The sequence below is a fragment of the Tiliqua scincoides genome, chromosome 2, assembly GCF_035046505.1.
Source record: "Tiliqua scincoides isolate rTilSci1 chromosome 2, rTilSci1.hap2, whole genome shotgun sequence".
Classification (NCBI taxonomy): Eukaryota; Metazoa; Chordata; class Lepidosauria; order Squamata; family Scincidae; genus Tiliqua; species Tiliqua scincoides.
This window is the reverse complement of record NC_089822.1, coordinates 89,826,697-89,846,038: the sequence shown is the minus strand read 5'-3', so window position 1 is coordinate 89,846,038 and position 19,342 is coordinate 89,826,697. Positions and strand designations below refer to the sequence as shown.

Genomic DNA, 19,342 nt, shown 5'->3' with positions numbered 1-19,342 from the left:
TCCATCTTCAAGATGCTCCTGTGCATGCTGTTTGTGAAGCAGGCTGGGAGGGGTGGCGGTGGGGGTGGGGCAGGAGTTCTGGTCTAGAGGGTAGAGCCACCGTTAAGCCCAAAGATAACACCCAACAGTCGCCAGATCTAGATCATCGGAAGCTTCTATGAGCGAAGCTTCTATGACCTCAAGAAGCAAAGGACAAGCTGAGCTGAGCTATTCTGGCTACTTTTCTGTGAGAGAGAAGAAGCTGTCTCTACTGCCCTTCTTGAGAGAGAAGGAGCTGTTTGTTAGTCAGCATGGGATGCAACCATGGCCAGAAATGATACCAGACTGTGAAAGATCCATTTGGAATGTTGCTTGTTTTAGAAAAATTAGAACTTCTTTGTTATTATAAAAATCCCCTCAAGGGGAAAGCCTGCCTATGTGACCGGCCTTGGATTAAAGTCAAAGGAGTAATCCAATAACCAAGAAAGGTGGTATACAAATACCAGTTGTTGTTGCTGTTGTCATCATCTTGCCCATCACCGTTACCAAGGGGTTAGAGATCTAACTTGTTAAATTACCACTTGGTAAATAGTTGGCTATAATGAGGCATGGCAGCGTATTAAAAGGAAGACTTCAGATTATGCTACAGCTACCTGAAAAGTAAGACAGAACTGGTTAGCTAGCATAGCTAGCACAAGGAATACTAGAGCGAAACCAAAGGAATGAAGAAAACTGAGAAACATTCTGACTCACTCCCCCCTAAGTATGCAGAGTACTTTGACTCTTTGACGATTATGGTAAAGGTCTCCAAACTTTTCAGTACAAGGGCCATGTCTTATATTTTACACATTTTCCTGGGCTGAAAAATATTGGCTTTATGTAGGACAGAGGTGAGTGACACACAACACACTATCTCTGCCTGATCTGTTGCGGAAACCCAGTTTGTTGTGATTTGTTTATGCATGTGCAAAAACAATGCTATTTCCCCACTGCAATCATTTTACATCGACAGCATGAGGGAACCCAATTTGTTTTATCAATAGGGATGAGGTGAACATTGAGTCATTATGCTTTGATGCTCTTAAAGCATATGGCCCCGGTGACTGAAAATGAGATTAGTCAGGCTGACACCACTCTGGCCATATGGAAAGGAGTGCAGCAGACAGAACTACACATGTTAATTTTTCTGCCCTGCCCACCCACAGGTGTACACATTTGATCCCTGTTGTATATATGCAACATGGATTAACTGTCCGACCCCATGGTTAGGAATATATATATATATATATATATATATATATATATATATATATATATATATATATATATATATATATATATATATATATACACACACACACACACACACACACACACACACACACATATACATACATACATACATACATACATACATACATACATACATACATACATATGGGCACTACATTTGGTCTGTCACAAGACTTTATTCAGCCTGCAGCAACTTATATATATAGTGTGGAGATCCCTGGATTATGGTAACATGCTCCAAAAAAATCAGTGCCATAAGTCCAGTTGCTGCTTGGTTCTGATGTGCTGACTCACCAAGGGAAGACAGCATCAGGATTACACTTTCAGGCTGATAGACATGCATGTTGTGTGTCAGTAAAATCCAGGTGCATGGTGATTGGTCCACAGGTCAGAGAAAGATGGGCATCTCAAATGCCTTGAATTTTAGCCCAGTGGCAGAACATGTGCTTTGCGTGGAGAAGGTCCCAGGTTCAATCCTGGGTGTTCCTGATTTGTTCTGGGTAAACAGCCTGTCAAAGTAGACAAAATGGACCTGGATGGACCAGTGTTCTGACTCCCTATGAGGCAGCTGAATGTATTCAGGAGACAGTAAGTCAGCGCACAGGTGAATGCTGGCATCGCACCGGTTTCACAAAGCTTGTCAAAGCCAGCTGTGCTCCAGGTTTTCCGGAATCAGTCGCATCCAAAAGAGAATGTTCTTGGGCAAAAGCCAGTCCTTAATACAGGACGCTTGTGGCTAGCAACTGTATAATCCGCGACCTCTTGCTACTTTACATTTTGGAACATCATTCTTTTGGATGGAAGTCTGTTGAAAGAACCATTAGGCAATTGTAGTCAATTACCACAGATATGGTTGCAGGGGAACCCACGCCTGCCAAGAAAAAAGCTAGCATGTGGAATGCATAATAGACAATGTAAGTTTTTGTACATTTTTGCTTGTGTGTGCTTTTCTTGTGTGGCATTTTATGGTCAGAAGGAGAGGGCTAGGCAAGAACTTTTTTTTTAAAAGCACTTCTTGGCAACCCTGCAATGAAATTGTGTGACGGCGTTTGTTTATAAGCCTGCTTCTGAATTGAGTTAAATGCCAAACCACAGCGAAGCCAATGTGTGCATGCAACTGGAGAGCGGAAATTAATATGTACTGGAAGAGAGACCTCTAGTGGAATCTTTAGAGTATTGCAGTGATGTAACATTACAAAAACAAAACAAAACAAAAAAACCACACTATACGTATCTTTGCCCACTATCATTTTTTAAGCATTGCTTGAGATTTGTTTTTTAAAAAATTATGCAGCCCAGAATATGGGATTAATGTTAATTAGGCTATTTTTTTAACCTAATTAATTGACTTTAATGCATTTCTAGTTTTGGTTCACGGATGCATTGTCAGTGAGAATCGAGAAATGAATGGCCCTGGTGCCCCCTTCTGCTTGCGAGGAGGCCACAGCCTCTTCTCCTTCTCCTCTTGCAGCCTCTCCCCCCCACCTGCCTGCTCTTAGCTGTGCCAAGTCCTCCCCCACCCCGAGTGCACAAGCACAGTATTCACAGATAACGACAACAGAGTCACAGCTAACAAGAGGTAGGTGGAAGTTCTGTCCCTCGCGGATAAGCAAATGTGCAGGTAGCAAATTCGCATATAAAGAGAATTGACTGTAGATATTTGCCCCTAGAGTGACAAATAGCTGCTTCATTATCAAATAGACATTTCAGGGACTAATTCAGATGGGAAAAGAACATGAGAGGAAGTGTTAATTCTCCTTCCCTACATTCTATGCACCTGATCCGGACTGAGAGACTGAAGCTGCTTTTTGACCAAAAAAAGTCACCCTGTTTTACAACTGTCTCTCCATGACCAGCTTTATACTGCATGCAGCGTTGTCCTAAGGTCTAATCACACTTAAGTCTGTCAGACCACAGTGGCACTTACTTCTGAGTAAACCTGCTTCAGAATTACGCTGGGTGCCTCATAGCAGTTCTTTCAGCCTATGGTACAAATGTTTGCTGGCTCCATTACCATTTATCTTGGCTGAAAGATTGATGAAGAAGATATTCCTCATAGTGAGCATTCTTCACGGGGATATTTGTAATAATAACACAGGACTTCATGTCGTTTTCCCCCAGTATCTTTTTTGATGAAATTTTTGGCTGGCTCACAAGGACGTGTCAGCAAAGAGTAATGGCACTACCATGGTCATATCTGTAAGTGAAATATTGATTGTGATGACCCTTTTAAACATAGGAATATCCATCTTCGAGTTTCTGCTGCTTCTTCTCTAGCCTTATAACCAATTTTTGGACTTGCCACACATTTCTGCTTTTTTCTCCGTGATGAAATATATAAATTCAACAGAAGGCAAAAAGACTGAAGAATTTTGCAGCAAGATCAGCACTGAAGAACATATTCTGTCTCATATATATACAGTGTATGAGAGAGAAAAGTAGCTGTTTTCCTCTGGCAGAATTCCTGGCCAGCTTCATCTAATCAGGTGTCAGCTGTTTGAGTGGATGTAGCTTCTTTCAGAAAATAATAGCTGTCTTGGAGGAGCAAAGGCCAAGATGTGTTTAGGAGCAATTGGATTCCTCCAGTCACTTGGGAGAAAGATGAAAAGACGGCATTGGGAAGCAAAGTGCTTAGCAGGAACGTTAGCTGTTTCTACCCTGCAGTGGTTGGACTTGGAGTGGGGGCAGGGGGGTGAATAGTTTCAAGCACCGCATCCCACCGCAGCCTGCCTTTGCCCGCCTCGCTGCCCCACCTGCCCATCGGAGCATTCCGCAGGCAGGCGAAGCCCCACACAGCACTCGGCAGCACGTGAAAAACCTTCTGAGGTTTCTAGAGCATTCTTAAAGAGTATTTCTGATTTTATTGAGAAACTAGAATGTTGTTTAAACCAGTGCGAGAAGCCTCAGAAGCCTTTTTGACCCATGTTCCACGTCATATGTGAGCCTTGGTGAGTATTCGGGGGGGGGGGGGGTGATGGAGGGAAGGGCAGCATGTTGCAGTCCTGCCCTGGGGTGCAATGAGGGCAGGTCCGTTACTGCTACCCTGCAAAGTCTTGGTAGCCTTCATGGCTCCTCACTCCTCAAGAAGTCTAGACATTTATCAGACATTCCTAGCTCTCCACATATTCCTGAAGAATGCGAACTGGAAAGAGTAATTAAACTTGAGCTGAGGGGGGTAAGAGGTTTTAGTATGTTGGAGCTTACAAGAAACAGGCTTAGGAAGCTGCCAGGGGGCTGTTTACTTTGGTGGGACTGATGCTACTCTAGGCTGCTTCTCCACACCACTAGAGAGAAAATGGTGGGATCATCATAGCCTTTGCGTAGCTGATTTTCCACCACTAGCCTAAACAGGACTGTATCAGGGAAAGGCGCTGACAGTTTATGGAGATTCCAGTTTTTTCGTCGTATACAATAGTCAGTACTGATTTGGACATCCAGGTAGTATGTTGTAGCTTTTGTCAAGCTGCAGAAAGAAACATGTTTCCATCAGTTAGACTTTTATCTACTTGAACCTGAACCCCAGTGGGTTTCACAAACAATACTGGGAAAGATTCTTATATGAATCTTACACCGATATCTTTTTATTCCACATTCATACTAATGTTTGATACACTCTCAGAAGTCTGTGAATACTTATAACCTTCAGTTTAAAGCAGCTGTTTGTAGTTATGGACAGGCATCCTGTACGATTAACAAGTTTCGTAAAGTGTCATCGTATCTACAAGAACCAAAAACCCCAAGTGTTAGCCCAGCATGATGTAAAATATTGAACTAGGTCTGTGCTTTGAGTTGTGAAATGTTGAGCTCTTGTTTTTTTAGGCATTGACTGGAGTACTGTATGGTTTGTAGTAGCTAGCAAGACCAGCCCTTTAAATGAGAAACTAATGCAAAAGCCCATCACAATGCAAAATAGCCAGCTTGTCTTTCTGTGTTGTAAATGGAAAATGATATTTCAAGGGCAAAAATTTGGCTGTTGAAAATGGATTCTCTGCTTGATTTGTTTGTGTTAACTCAGTCTGTTCCTTTCATTTGGATAATTGCTTGGAAGGATTTTCTTTCTTCCTTAAGAGACAGTTCGATTTGGTTTTGTCCTTATAATTGTCATCTGATTTAACTGTGAAGCGCAGCCTGAGTCCATGTGATGAAACTCAGCTGTTGTTGTAAGTTTAAGTTTAAACTGTGAGGACTAGTGATCCAAGTATGTGACACAAGTGCCAAGAAATAAAAAGGTGGTAGTTGTTCACTTTACAAGAGCAAATACACAAATATTTTCTGTTGGGCCATCTGCATGGGAAGTTTTTATATTTCAATGTATCTGCATCCCAGTCCAACCTAAATCCTTCCCCCCCACCACCACCAATGCAGGCACACCAAAGAGTAAAACACAGCATCCTGGGGGGACAGTTGAGAGATCTCCTTAGGGTAAGCAAAAGCTTAGTATATGGGAAAGCTCCCATAGTTCCTCTGGGACTCCTTGGTCTTGCACCAGCTGTTTTACTTGCACAGGACCAAAGTGTGTAAAGAGGGACAGGATTTACCTGCGTGCTTATGCCACCAAACACACCCTTTTCCTCCCTCGTTATGCTTCCCTTCTCACCCACTCCCTGCCCAGAAACTCCCCCATTCTGCCCACTCTGCCCACATTTTGCTGGTAGACAGAGGCCTGGCAACCAACCTGCACATGTTGCCACCAGCAACTGTCCTGGTGACCTTCCTGCACTGGCTGGCAGAACTTCCAGCAGGAACCAGGCACTTCCTCCTGGATCCTGCTGACAGAACATATGTTTCACCAGTGGAGAATTTAAGTGCGATTGGGCTGCCCGTCTTTTACATTGAACAGATGAAAATGCCCTTATACTAAGTCAGAACTATTAGACCATTTAGGGTCAGTAGTCTCTGTACTGACAAACTACAGCTTTGTAGACAGGGGGCTTTCCCCCTTTCGACTGGGAGAGGCCAAGGATTTAACCTGAGTCCTGCCTGCGTGCAAAGAGATGCTCAGTCACTGAGCCAATGGTCCATCACTTAATCTCAATACTGTGAAGCTGCAACAGGCATAGGGGCCTTTAGCACAGTCCTCACCATGGTTCCTGTCCAGACCGCATGCATGTTCATGCACACAATTTATATTTTTACAGTTGGTTATTTTAAAAAGTGTATTTGAAAACTTTAAAGGCTAATTGAAGCTATTCGAACTGTGATTAGCAAGTGGAGGTGTGCACATGTTCACGAGGAACCATATCGGGGACTAAGTGCAAAAATCCTCTTGCCCCTGCCATTGTGTTTTTGTGACCCCCTCCCTGAGACCTCTTCAGGGGCTCCATAAGCACATCATAAGTGTCTACCATCTGCCTCCTGCTCAGTTTGCTTATCCCTCCCTCCCACCTGCCCTGTTCATAGTCCTTCTTCCTAATTCCCCTCCTGTTCTGACTCTTCTGCCAGTATTCTGCATTGGGCTTGACACCAGACCACTCCACATTTTCACTGGGGCTACCTAGGATTCATACATCAGCAGAGCTCAACAAGGCTCCTTCTAGGAGTGTAAAGGGCTCTGGAGATCAAAAAGTTTCAGAACCACTGGTCTAAGGTATAGACATGTCCCAAGAAAGAGAAACCTCCAAGCGTGTACCAGGGCAGGTGGCCAAAATTGCTAAATATGAGAGCATCACAGAAAACCGTTCATACAATTGAAAGCTATAGCCTTCTACTTTTATTAAGAAGTCAAGCTTGTATCAAAACACAATGAAAGTGCTGTTTCTTTTTGTTGCTGACGTCATAGTAAAGGAGAAGAGAGAATCCATTTTGCTAAGTGTGGCACATCAGAAGAAAGAAGCATTTTGCTAAGTGTGGCACATCAGAGGAAATGCACAAATGTAATTTTCATAGTGGAAGCCTTGCAAAAAAATGAAAGAGCAGAGGATTTGTCTGTTGAAATATTGTCCACTGTGACTGGAATGTCCACTGATTTGGCATCAGTTTGTTTAACTTTAAAGGGTCCTTTCCTTCTTTATTAAGCAAATGGAATCATTAAGCTCATTACTTAATTAATCAAGCATAACTGCCATACTTAATTTGTCAGTTCTTATTATGAGGGGAATGATCTCAAATTGGAATTCTTTATCCAGTAGTAGCATTCATTATAAAGCTTTCTTCCACCAATGAAAGAGTTTAGATTATACTTATAAGAGAAAAAGAAAAAAAAAAGTGCACTATTGAAATTGGCATACCTTGGGGCTAGATCCATTCTTGTGATTTCAGTTCACTGAAGCTTATCTATACCACCAAGCTTATCTATACCACCACTGAAGCTTATCTATACCACCAAGGAAATAAGTCTTAGGACCTCAGACTACATGTGCCGACAAGCAAGAAATTCCTGGAATTGTACCATTTCAGACTGCAGGTAGTGTTCTATGTTTTAATGTTTCTCTGTGTTGTTGCTTAAAACAAATGCCTTTCTACATGTAGAAAACTAGACAGTTTTGAAAACCTAGGTTAGAATCCTATCCCTGACATGCTGGTTTTCCAAGGACGTTTGATGCATTTTGACACATGGACCATTCCAACATGCAGTTCTCTCACCTGCCGCCTGCAGTGGTACAACCCATAGAATTATTTAGCACACGATTACATGCATGTTTGAATCAGTCCTGGTGTGGACATTTTTGTCTTGCTAAGGGCCAGTTCTCACCACCATTTTTTTAAATAAAAAGTTTATTTATTTATTACAGATACAGCGCAGGGAAATGGGCTAGACTTAGGGATGGGTCTACACGTGTTACACATCAGGATACTGGCCATGGATTACAATATGTATTCTTAAAAGAAAAAAAAATGACTGGGGAAAAAAGAAATTATCAATGCAAATGTTACCACATTTTTCATTATAATATTTACTAATTTATCTAAACAGTCACCACCATTTCTTGACTTCAAGGAGTTACAACTATTTGACTTTAGGGAATGGGAATTTGGGAGTGAAGAAGTGATCTTCTCCGTGATCCAACAGTGACATCCTGAGCGGCTTGCTCAAGCCTCAGAAGGTTTTCTAGAAGAACGCACTGAGCCATCATGTGGATGTGCTGTGCTCTGGACTTGACCAGCACAAAGAATCCTCTGAACCAGTAGTTACCATCACGTGTTTACTGGGTCATAACTGTAGAATTGCATCAGTCTGTGTGGGGAGGAGGCTACGTCTCATGGACCAGGAAAGGAGGATTAGAAAAACAGACCTTGAATTAGAAAAACAGACCTTGGCAAGATTCAGACATGATATAGTCTTAGCAGAAGGAACAATGTACTAAAGAGAACTAAACAGGTAGGTTGGAGGATACAAGCACAATAAGGAGTTGCAGACATAAATTCTTGCCTAGGATCACTAATCTGTTTTCAGCCTCTTGCTGCTGTCTGTGATGAAGGTTGATAACACGACACTGGGGACCCTGGGGCCATTGAGGCCAGAAGCTTTACTGGAAGGCAGAAATATAGAACTGAGGATTGATTCCCGACAGTGACTTAACCAACGATCATGAGAACAGGACTCAAGAGCAGTGTGCACGAAAAGTCAAATGACTGAATCCTAAGTCTTGCTGTGCTGGCAGATAAGTGATTGTGAAGGTGCTGCTTGGCCAAAGATGAGCATGTCCTTTGCTTTCTTTTTTCCCCTCAAAGGATGCCGTTCCCATAGTTATCATAGAAGCACAAAAAAGTAACCAGAAAAATATGCTTAGAATACCCTGCTAATTGGGTAAGAGGCACTTTTTCAAGTGGGTGCTCCTTTTTTTTTTTTAGCAAGGGGAGAGTAACTGGCCCACCTCACCCCAGCAGTGTCTGTTCTAGTGGCTGTCTGCTGGTATTCATTTGCATCTTTTAGATTGTGAGCCCTTTTGGGACAGGGAGCCATTTAGTTATTTGATTTTTCTCTGTAAACCGCTTTGTGAACTTTTAGTTGAAAAGCGGTATATAAATACTGTTAATAATAATAATATTATAATACGCTGCTTTTTTGCAATGTTATTAGGAATATACTGTATGTAAGAACAGGCTTTTAAGCTTTGCTAAGAATCTTTCTCCTCCCCTTTCCCACTGTTCCACCCACTCCTCTGGTGTCTCTGCTGTTAGGGTTCATTTACAAGACCATCCTGGGATAGGCTTGAGAGCCATCCCAAATTTAAGAATCCTGACTGCACACATTCTACAAAATAATCAGGATAATGCCATTCCACCTTGCTCTGTAATGAGATGGGGAGGAGTGGGAAGAAAAAATAAAATGAAAGCCTTTGAAATGTGTTTTATTTTGTTTTGATTTCTGATTGCTGAGAATACGTGCATGCATTGTATAATGTAAATCACACCTCAGAAAATTGCCAGTGTGGAAGTTTGGGGTTGCGATGCTTAATTATTTTAAATTCTCCAAGCCATGTTGCTGTAATTATTTTCTTCTGCTCCTCATTGCATTTTATGTGCGCCTGAAATTTATCTCCGAAGTGTAGGTTTTAATAAGCGGCTGTTACAACATGTTGATCTTCTGGTTTGCTCTTGCTTTCTCTTGGCATCTCTTATCTGAACAAAGAAAAATATTTAGCTCATTGCAATTTAAATACTCAGGTAGCCCAAACTGCCTGTATACTGAAATGTGCCTGTTAAGAATGCATTTGCCCATTTCACGCAGGGCCGTTTCAAACTGCATCTCTTTCCCATGATTTTAACTAAGGGGCCCCTAAGTTAAAATCCCATTTATAAAATGATTCTGCATTCGCCTTGTTGGAATTTCATTTCAGTGGGGTTTGTACAGGAGAACATCCTGATGGATTGTGTTCTCCATGGGGGAGATCTATTTGTCTCCCCCTCTGCTTCCACAAATAACGGCATCCAAAATCTACTGCTTGCGAGCATGATCTTAGTGTGCTTCTTGAAAGGGCAGCCTCTGGTTTCATCTGGGCTACACAAACCCCTCACTAGCCAAACCCTGCAGTGGTACTCCTTGATGATGTAGATTTACATTGCTCAAAGCTCTAGTCTAGAAATCCTAGTCTACAGGTCAACTATGTTTTATAAGTGGTAAGTGAGAAAGAACACATTTTCTCATGGTTATGTTGGTGACCCTGAAAGCCCGCTTCCCCAGAGCACAAGTGTGCTGGCAAATCAAAGCCATGTCTCACAAATCAATGGGTGTATTTGTAACCTGGTTCCATCCTGATGTCAGCTTCCTTTAGGATCCCAGCTTGCTTGAAACATCTGGCTGCGATGCAGGGAACCCTATGCACTGGCCTAATGCTTTTCTGTCTGCATCTGGAGTCTTCCCCAATTTTCACTTCTGGTGGAGTTCTTCCTGCAGAGGTCTACTCCAGTGAAGGAGAAAATGGAAAAGGGGGCAAAAAATGAAAGAGAGCCCCCATGGGTTAGTGTTAGGGTTGAAGATGGGTCCTGAATCTGTTAAAATCACTGGGCTAATAAGGCAGCATTAAATCAGACCAAAAGATGAAAATAAAAATCAATCAGTTTTACTTACTTTGGTTTTGTGAATGCCACTCTTAACACTGGCATCCTTGGTTTCCCTAACAGACCTTGCAGATGGGCATCAAGCATTTTTCTGGACTCTTTGTGATGTTGTGCATTGGATTTGGCTTGTCTATCCTCACTACCATTGGAGAACACATCGTATACAGGCTGGTGATCCCGCGAATCAAAAAGAAATCCAAACTGAAATACTGGCTCCATACAAGTCAGGTATATATTCTAGTATTAAGTTTTGCAAAGGAACAGTCTTGGATTAAATGGACTAAATCCCACCCCTACTGAAGTTGATGGTGTAAATATAGGATCCTTCAAAAGCCGATTCTCAAGAACAGAAGCCAGGCTGGGGAGATGCAGTTGGAGAGATGGGGCTATAGAGATGGGAGTCAGTCTGAGTTCTGAAGGCATTTTGCCAATTACTAATAATATAAGCTTCAACTACTGTAGAATCTGTCCCAAATTATAACTTGCAATCTTAAAGGAACAATATTAAGAGGAAGAGAAGCACAAACTGCTCTTCAGTGAGTAGGAGGAGACACAAATCCTAATATATTGCTGGGGAAAAAATAAATCATGTGCAGCGCAATCCTATCTTGCTACAGCCTGACATATATTTAGGATTGCACCCTTAGTTATGTGAAGCTTTGGTCCTGTGCAGCTAGCAGATAAAGCAACCCTCTCAAGAGGATTGGGTGGCTCAGTGGATTGTTAGCACTGATGCACGCTGACAAAAAGAAATCCTTTTGGTCTTAACCAGTGGTGCTAGACTTCCAGGATCCAATACAATAAGCCCTTCCAAGTATCCAGTACATTCAACATGAATTGAGAGAACAAAGGCTTGTTCTTTTATCCAACCTCTCACTTACTTAGCTCGGAAAACTACCAGTGTAATAAATGGATGCTAAGGAAGCTTTTTCAGTTTATCCAAATATAGACCTCCAACAGCATTTTTTAAAGTAGGACAGTGTCTTTTGCGAGCTTGTGGAGGCCTGTTTGGAGTCCAATTTCTTTTTCTCTCTCCCACCCCCAAGTCCTTCTGAGTATGAACGGTTTAGACTAGTGAATACCATTCACCTGGCATTCACTATGTATGAAGTTGTCTTATACTTTAGGTCCCAGTAGCGTAGCCAGAGGGGGACAAAATGGTAGGTAGCGCAGGTGCCGTAATGCGCCATGTAAGGGGCCCCTCCCAGTTGCCATTGAAGCCATTTTGGGCTGCAACGGCAATGCGCAGGCGCTCACCAAACCGATTGGTGTCTCCTGTGTATCGCCATCACTGCTTGAAATGGCTCCAACGGTGAGTGGGAGGGGCGGCTTACACGGCACATTACGGCACCTGCAGTACTTTTTGCCCCCAGCGACACTAGTGGTAAAGTTGTTTCATTTTAAGTTGTTTTGTTATAAACTTGATGAGAAACAAAATCAATTGCCGGCCAGGTCCACTCTGTGTGGAGTTTGCCAGTGGTGGACTTGGCTGGGGCGGGGAGAGGGGGAATGCCCTGGGCATTGTGCTTGCCACGTGTTCACTGTGCACCCACTGCTGCCACCTCCGCCTACCCATTCGAGCCATTCCGCAGGCAGGGAGGCTCTGTGCGGCAGGCAGCAGTGGGCAAGAAGCCTTCTGAGGCTTCCCCCACTGTTTTAAGCAACATTTCCAGTTTCATTGGGAAAACGGAAGTATTGTTTAAAACAGCAAGAGAATCCTCAGAAGGCTTCTTCACAGTTGCCGAGCATCGCACAAATCTCTGTGAGTATCCTGGGGGGGGGGCGTGCTACGGTGGGCGGCATGTTGCAGACCTGCCCCAGGTCGCAGGTTCAGAAAGCTCACATTTATTTCAGTGTTTTATACTAGAAGCGTTTGGGGTCCTTAGAAGTTTGGAGATTTTTTTTTTGGTGACCAGAAATATATTGTAGGAATGTACTTCTTGTTTACATCTCTCAATGAGCCAACAGTAAAATTGGTTTTGTTATAAGTTGTTTTGCTGAAAGTTGCAGTTTCCAAGAAGCTGTCGACAACTTTAAGTGAGGACTCACACTTGAGTTCGTTTATTGGTCCTTCTAGCAGTGATCAGCAACAGTTTTCCAGGGTCTCAGACATAGGTGTTTTCCAACCCTGTTGCCTTTTAAAATGAGAGGTAATCTGAGATCTTCTGTGTGCAAAGCACACCATAGAAATCAGGCCTGGGATGAGGGATAACTTGCTTCAAGAATCCTAAACCCAGTGGCAAGTGTGACACACAGGCAGCTTTGTAGAGCACAAATGAAAAATGTGCAGTGAAACATTTGCAATGCAAAATTCTGTATCCCTCCCAAAGGACCATTTTCCTGCTGATTTATATCCCTTTTTCTCTAGAGATTGCACCGAGCTCTAAATAGTTCGTTTACTGAAGACAAACACCAGCCTAAAGCAAAGCGAGTTGAAAAGAGGTAAGGCGAAAAAATGATTTTTTTAAACTCCTTGTTTGCAAATGAATTCTGTAGGTATTAGTTCCCCAGATACATAACGCATTTTTAAAAAAAGAAGAAAAATGTGTGTGAAAATAGCATTGTACAATGTAGTTATGAGTTGAAGAGAAACAGCAAATTGTATTTATTATTGTGCCAAGTGAGTCATAAATCATAAAGAACCACTTTGGCTTCATAACCTTCTCAGGAGACGCAGTGCCCTCTGTATCAGACTTATATACATTATCCTCCTGTCTGACTCTACAGTAATATGGTAGGCAGGCAATCACAATTGTTATTATAGCACTGTGAGAGTGCCTGTATATTGATGTGGAGCTGGGTTTTTTCTTCTTTTTGCACTCGGCTGTGATACAGCTTGAAAATTCTACTTGCTTTAAAATCCACACAATTTGTCTCATCAGCAGGGAGAATCTACCTGATAGCAGGTTTGTCCTGACCACATTTCAGAAAACCCTGAGTTAGAATTGTTGAGTTATCGCACTTTGAAACTCATCCATGTGAAGTTTTTCCTTGTACCAAGTTTTTTCCAGTGAACACACCTTTTCTTTTTGTTGCTGCCTGTGTAAATACATTCAAAATTCCATAAAATACCAAGGGTTGTGCTGAATGTCCGCTGTGTTGTACAGTTTTCAGGTTATAAGGGTTTATAGTCTTTATTTTAAATTCCTATTGAAATGTGGGCAGCATCTTGGAATGCGGGTCATCTAAGATCTCTTGAGGGTGAAGTTCGTCTGCTGGGAATTGATGTCAAATCACATCCCTTTTACCCTCTGCCTAGCCTTTCTAACAGCTGGGTTGCTCCCAGGTGTCTTCTCTGTCTTGCCAGAGAACCAGGTGCCAACCTGCTGCTGTTGTGGGCTAGGCTGGAGAAGCAAGCTTCTCTGTAGCATGGTTGCCAGAGCCTGCCAGATCACTCTAAATTCGAAGGGCTATAGATGACTGAAAAATCCATTCTTGGCTGCTCTTGCCGGCGGCATACTGGAATGTCCTGGCTTCTGGGTCCAGGTGACACAGAAACATCACCCCTCCCCCGCCCCAGTCATTGCTTTGCCCTTTGCCTGCACCAGACATGCCAATCGCTTCCAGAATGGCTCTTTTTTGGAGCCATTTGGAGCAAAGGAAGGCTGGGTGGGCTCGGTTTGCAGTGCTGCACTCTGCATGAACCCAGGAAACATCCTGAGTGCCATGGAGGGGAAGGGTGTCACCCCAGTCACACACACACACACACACCATGCATGCCACCACCCTGACACCCTCTGTGGCCTGGTACCTAGGGTCCACCCCCCAGCCATACGCTTCTTCCATTAGTGTCTCTTGCTCTGCTCAGTACAAGGTATGAGGATCAGCATGGAAAAGGGGGGGATGGTAGTACCGTTTTCACTTACCCAGAAATTTTGGGGCGCAATTCTAAGGAGTGTTGTGAAAGTGCCATAAAGCACTTTCGCACCACCCTGGAGGCAGTTAGGGACTTGCGCAAGGGACTTGCACCGGCCGAACTGCACACTTGCAGGCTCCGGGGACAGTGAGTTTTCACTGGCTGAGCTCGGCCAGCACAGGGGTCTGTGAAAGGGCATGGGGAGGGTGAGGAGGAGGAGTTTTGGGGTGGCGGAAGATGGGTGGTCCGGGGCGAGTGGGTGGGGAGCGGGAGGTGGGACTGGGACTCAGCAGTTATGCCGGATTCCAACCCAATTTCCCGAGCTGCTCAGACCGGCTCCAAGCTGCTCCATTCTCCTTGGACTTGCATCACCTCCTGAGTTGGTGCAGGTCTGAGGAGACCCATTAGGGCTGCAGTGGCTTACCCGGTGGTAAGGGGAAGAGTTTCTCCTTGCCTCTGGCTGAACCGATTCTGGCCCCAATTTTGCACTGGATACAGCGCAGGCCTCCTGGCCTGTCTGTGTCTAGTGCAAGTTAGGATTGCGCTGTATGTCTTATAACTTAACAATGTTGACCAAGACAAAAGAAAAGGCCACCAACAGCTTGCTTAATTAATACATTTACCAAATAAAAATTCAGCATCCTCACCCGCATCAGTGATACCTGAACTGAGATTATTTTAGAGGCATGAAATAGAACAAAAAGTGCCCATTCTCTCTTAAAGATCATAATTTTTCTTGCAGGTATGACAATGATGCACTCTCAGTTTTGCAAGGTCAGCAGCCCTTTGTCAAATAAACAAGGAGAAATTTTTTGAAGAATTGTTTTGAAGTCAGGCGCTGGGCCTAGTGGGAGGGGCTGGGACTCTGCAGGATCCTGAACTGCATGTTGGGCGCGGAATAGCCAGGCAAAATAGCTGGTGCAGACTTGAGAAGCCCCATTGCGGGGCATGGGGTGTTCCCCCGTGCAGATCTCTGGCTGCTTCCTGATGCCTGCTGGATAGAGGTAGCTGCTTTAGTACTGCTGCTCCAACGGGCACCAGGAAGCTCAGGATTGTGCTGTAACAGCCCAGTCCTAAAGGCAGCTCTGCTGTTGGGTGCAGTGACGCCAAAGCCACCGGAGGTCTTTTGGGGGGAAGGGGACAAAAGAATCCCCACAATGGGGCTTCTCAAGTCTGCACCAGCTATTTTGCCAGTGCAGAGACTCCATGTTGGGCCCTATCTGGCAGAGCAGAGTCTAAGAGACTCATGGTGTATAGGAGGACTTTTTTGAGCATGGGAAAAGTGCACACTGGGGCTCTGCTCACTGAGCTGAGCCTGCTCCTTGTTGCATTGCAATGCAATGCTGGTCTTCCTGCCAAGTGGCAGGATTGTGGGGGTCCTGTGAGAACCACTGGACACCACCTCAAGTACCACCAGTGGTACAATTACCTCTGGTTGAGAAACACTGGCCTAGGATACAGAATTTGTCATTGGCAAGGCCTGTTGCTGTGCACTTCTTCTAGGACATGACTACTGGTATCTTTTTTCTCCCGTTTCCCCCTTTTTAGTTTTAATAAACCTTCTCCTTGTTTTGAACAAACAACCTGCCTAGTCCTTCAAATGAGAGAGAGCAGCTCTCTTCCATATCTTTGGAGCAGGTTCACAGCAGCACGCTTGGTTCCCTTCCAAAACCATCCTTCCAATCATCACCCCAACCGATGGCTGAATCAGGGGAGATCTTGCAGTCTCAGCCTGTGTGTTCACTGGTCTGCACCAATTAACATTTATCTTTGATCTCTCTAGTTTTGTCTGAAAATGTGCAGTAGCTTCAACCAGATTTGATCTAGTGTCCTGTTCCCCCACATTTTTAAATAACTGTAAATACGGCTAAAAACTCATTTGCAACATTACGGCATTACTCATCAAGCAGCTTCAGTCTACCAGCTGGCATTACAGTAGTGGTGTTTTGGATTTGCTGAAGTTACTCACTGCATGAGCAATAAACATTGTGTATTTTTCTTCTTTGCCATGGATGCTGTTCCACCTTTTTTGCATCTCTGTAACAAACCCAGCTGACTGTAGGGCAAGCTTTGAAAATGTGACAGGACTGAATCCTGAGGCAAATGCAACCTCCCAAATCTTGTTTTGGTACAAAGAAATATGCTATTTGAAAAGCAGAGGCCAGACTCTACAGGAGGACGGGCACGGCCCCATCAGAAAAAATATTCCTTGTGTTTAATTGGAGCCCTCCCAGCGATTAGCCTGTTCAAACCAGTTCCATTTCCACGGTGGACTCATCGATAGTGTCAGTGTGACCAGATCCAAACCCAGGCACACAACAATAATGAATTAATGCAGTAGAACAGTGCAGTCAGCTCCCCTCTCCTCCTGTCCATTCTGTGATAACACTCATTGATTCCTTTAGATACTTGCTGTATTGACATTGGGAAGAAACTGATGAAAATAACTTCTACTGTACTGTTATTTCCCTGGAGAACAATACTCTGATATTTTCTTCAAATGTACATTTCCCAGAAGCCTCTTTTTTTTAATAAAGTACACACACTCCTGCACTTTCTGACAGTTTCAAGTGTACCAAGATTCATCCGTTTCTATCAGCATGGATTTGCTAAGTGTATGGTTTTGGGCCCCAGGGTCAAGCAGAAGCAAAGAAGCTTTTGCAATGGAATTGCATGGTGTGACTCACACCATGGGTTGCTGCTGCTCTCAGACTGCAGTGTAGGACCTCTAGGAGGGTTGCCTAACAGGATCATTCATTTATCACATTTATGTCTTCAGAGATCTCAAGGCACATATGTAGCGATCCTTCACCCTCTTCTCACCTTCTGGTCTTTCTTGACTTCCACAAGGTTACTGCCTCCTGAACCTACAAACTATGTTTTAGAAGTAGCAGGAATTCATAAGGTTGCTAGGGTTTGGGAGAAGTCACCCAGGATTACAGTCTGCTCTTGTACACCACTATGCACTTAAAAGTAGGAGTTACATAGCTACCACCCCATCAAAACACGGGCTGCTCCATTCTGAATCAGTTGAAGCATCTATATGTTCTGCACAAAGCACAGTTATTAGTCAAGACTGGAGGTTACAAAATTAGGGTTATTGGTCCCTTCCTAACCTCTTCTATCCAGAGAAGACTACAGTGTTCATGTAAGAATGAATGACTATTTTGTCCTGATGACACTGCAAACTATGACACTTGCAAATTAAAACATGCAGTTTTTACCTCTTACATGTGTACAGACACACACACACACACACACACACACACACACACACACACACACACCCCAGATAACCTCTATGTAGGAAAATGTGTCATGTGGGAAACACGTTTGGCAAACTGCTTTAAACCCATCCCTTGAGTCATTAAAATTGGGGGAGGGGGGATTTCACAGTGCAAGCCATTCTGTGATTCTCCCTTTGAATTTATTTTTAAACAAAAAGCAACCCATACAGGGAGCAGAAGTTAGGAGCCAAGGGCTAGTAAGCTCAACCCTGTCCCTTCTTGCTGTTTGGTTGTGTAAAATGGCCTCCTCCAAGAATGATGGAACTTCCTGTCCCATGAAATTTGACCATCAAGTGGAATCTTCATAGATACACTGCTGGGTTCTACCCTGAGTGGTGCTGCTGACAAACAGTACACTCAAGCAAATCATGCACATTCTCTTCCGTGAAAACTAGCTAAACAAAGCTTCAGATTGGGGAGGCTTCAAAGCACCTCTAGACTCTTCAATTATGGTGCTTTAAATGGAGAAGAAAGGAAGGACTGGAGAGAGGGGAGCAAAACAGGGGGAGTAAAATGGCCCCAATGCCTGTGACTGAAAATTTGTAGATACATAGCTGCTGAAAGTATCATTACATATGCATTGTATGATATAAATGTGATCTCTGCAGTATGTGAATTCTTCGTGCAGGTCCAATACCGGGAACAGTCAGCATGCAGTGTGGAACACAGCCAGCCCAGGTAACTGCCACCGGAGAAAATACATCTGTAGCGAGGAAAGGCAAAATGAAGTGATGATGAAGCCACAGCTGCAAGACATACCTCTTCCCCCCCTGAAAAAGGAGACTCCGGCTTCACTGACTACGAACGGGAAAGCAGACTCCCTTAACCTTGCTAGAACCTCAGTGATCCAAGAACTCTCCGAGCTGGAGAAGCAGATCCAGGTGATCAAGCAGGAACTGCAGTTAGCCATGAACAGAAAACTGGAGCTAGAGGAGTTTCAGAGGACAAACAGGACTGCTGAGCCCTAAGTGACTACGCTCCAGACTTCCTCTTCCCAGAACAATCCGCAACTCTCTTTTTGTAATGCCAGAAAGCGGCACCAAAATCAGCAAGCAATATGTTCCTCATCAACAGGACGGCTCCTTCCTGCAAATCTCAGTGGCGACAGGCAGCACCTTCAACAACTGGTTACCAGGGTCGTGATGGGAAGCAGTAGCCTCTCAGAAGGGTGACCTCAGACTCTAGAGAACTCAGAGCCTCCAGACCCCACACGTTGGCCGCTTTCCTTCTCACCACACTCAGATGGAATATCCACTTGATTGCCCTTTCTGTGCATTAATTAAAGAGAGTGAGAGAGAAGACTTGATGATGATTCAGAATTGTGTGTCCTGGTGGTGCTTTGTTTGGATTTTACTATATGACATTGTTACTGCCTGCTAGGGTGCGTATGCTCAAATGCAGAACCCGAGGCCCCGTGGGTGATTTT

The 19,342-nt window shown here is 43.8% G+C and overlaps 1 protein-coding gene across 1 annotated transcript in view; it reads left to right on the top strand.

Moving 5' to 3' along the window:
- Nucleotides 1-18,884, top strand: part of GRIN3A (glutamate ionotropic receptor NMDA type subunit 3A) — a 131,660-nt gene extending 112,776 nt beyond the window's left edge. The window contains exons 7-9 of the mRNA XM_066614037.1: nt 10,837-11,001; nt 13,142-13,215; nt 18,545-18,884. Coding sequence (XP_066470134.1) covers nt 10,837-11,001; nt 13,142-13,215; nt 18,545-18,884 — 579 coding nt within the window. The remainder of the gene's footprint in view (nt 1-10,836; nt 11,002-13,141; nt 13,216-18,544) is intronic.
- The last annotated feature ends 458 nt before the right edge of the window (nt 18,885-19,342 follow it).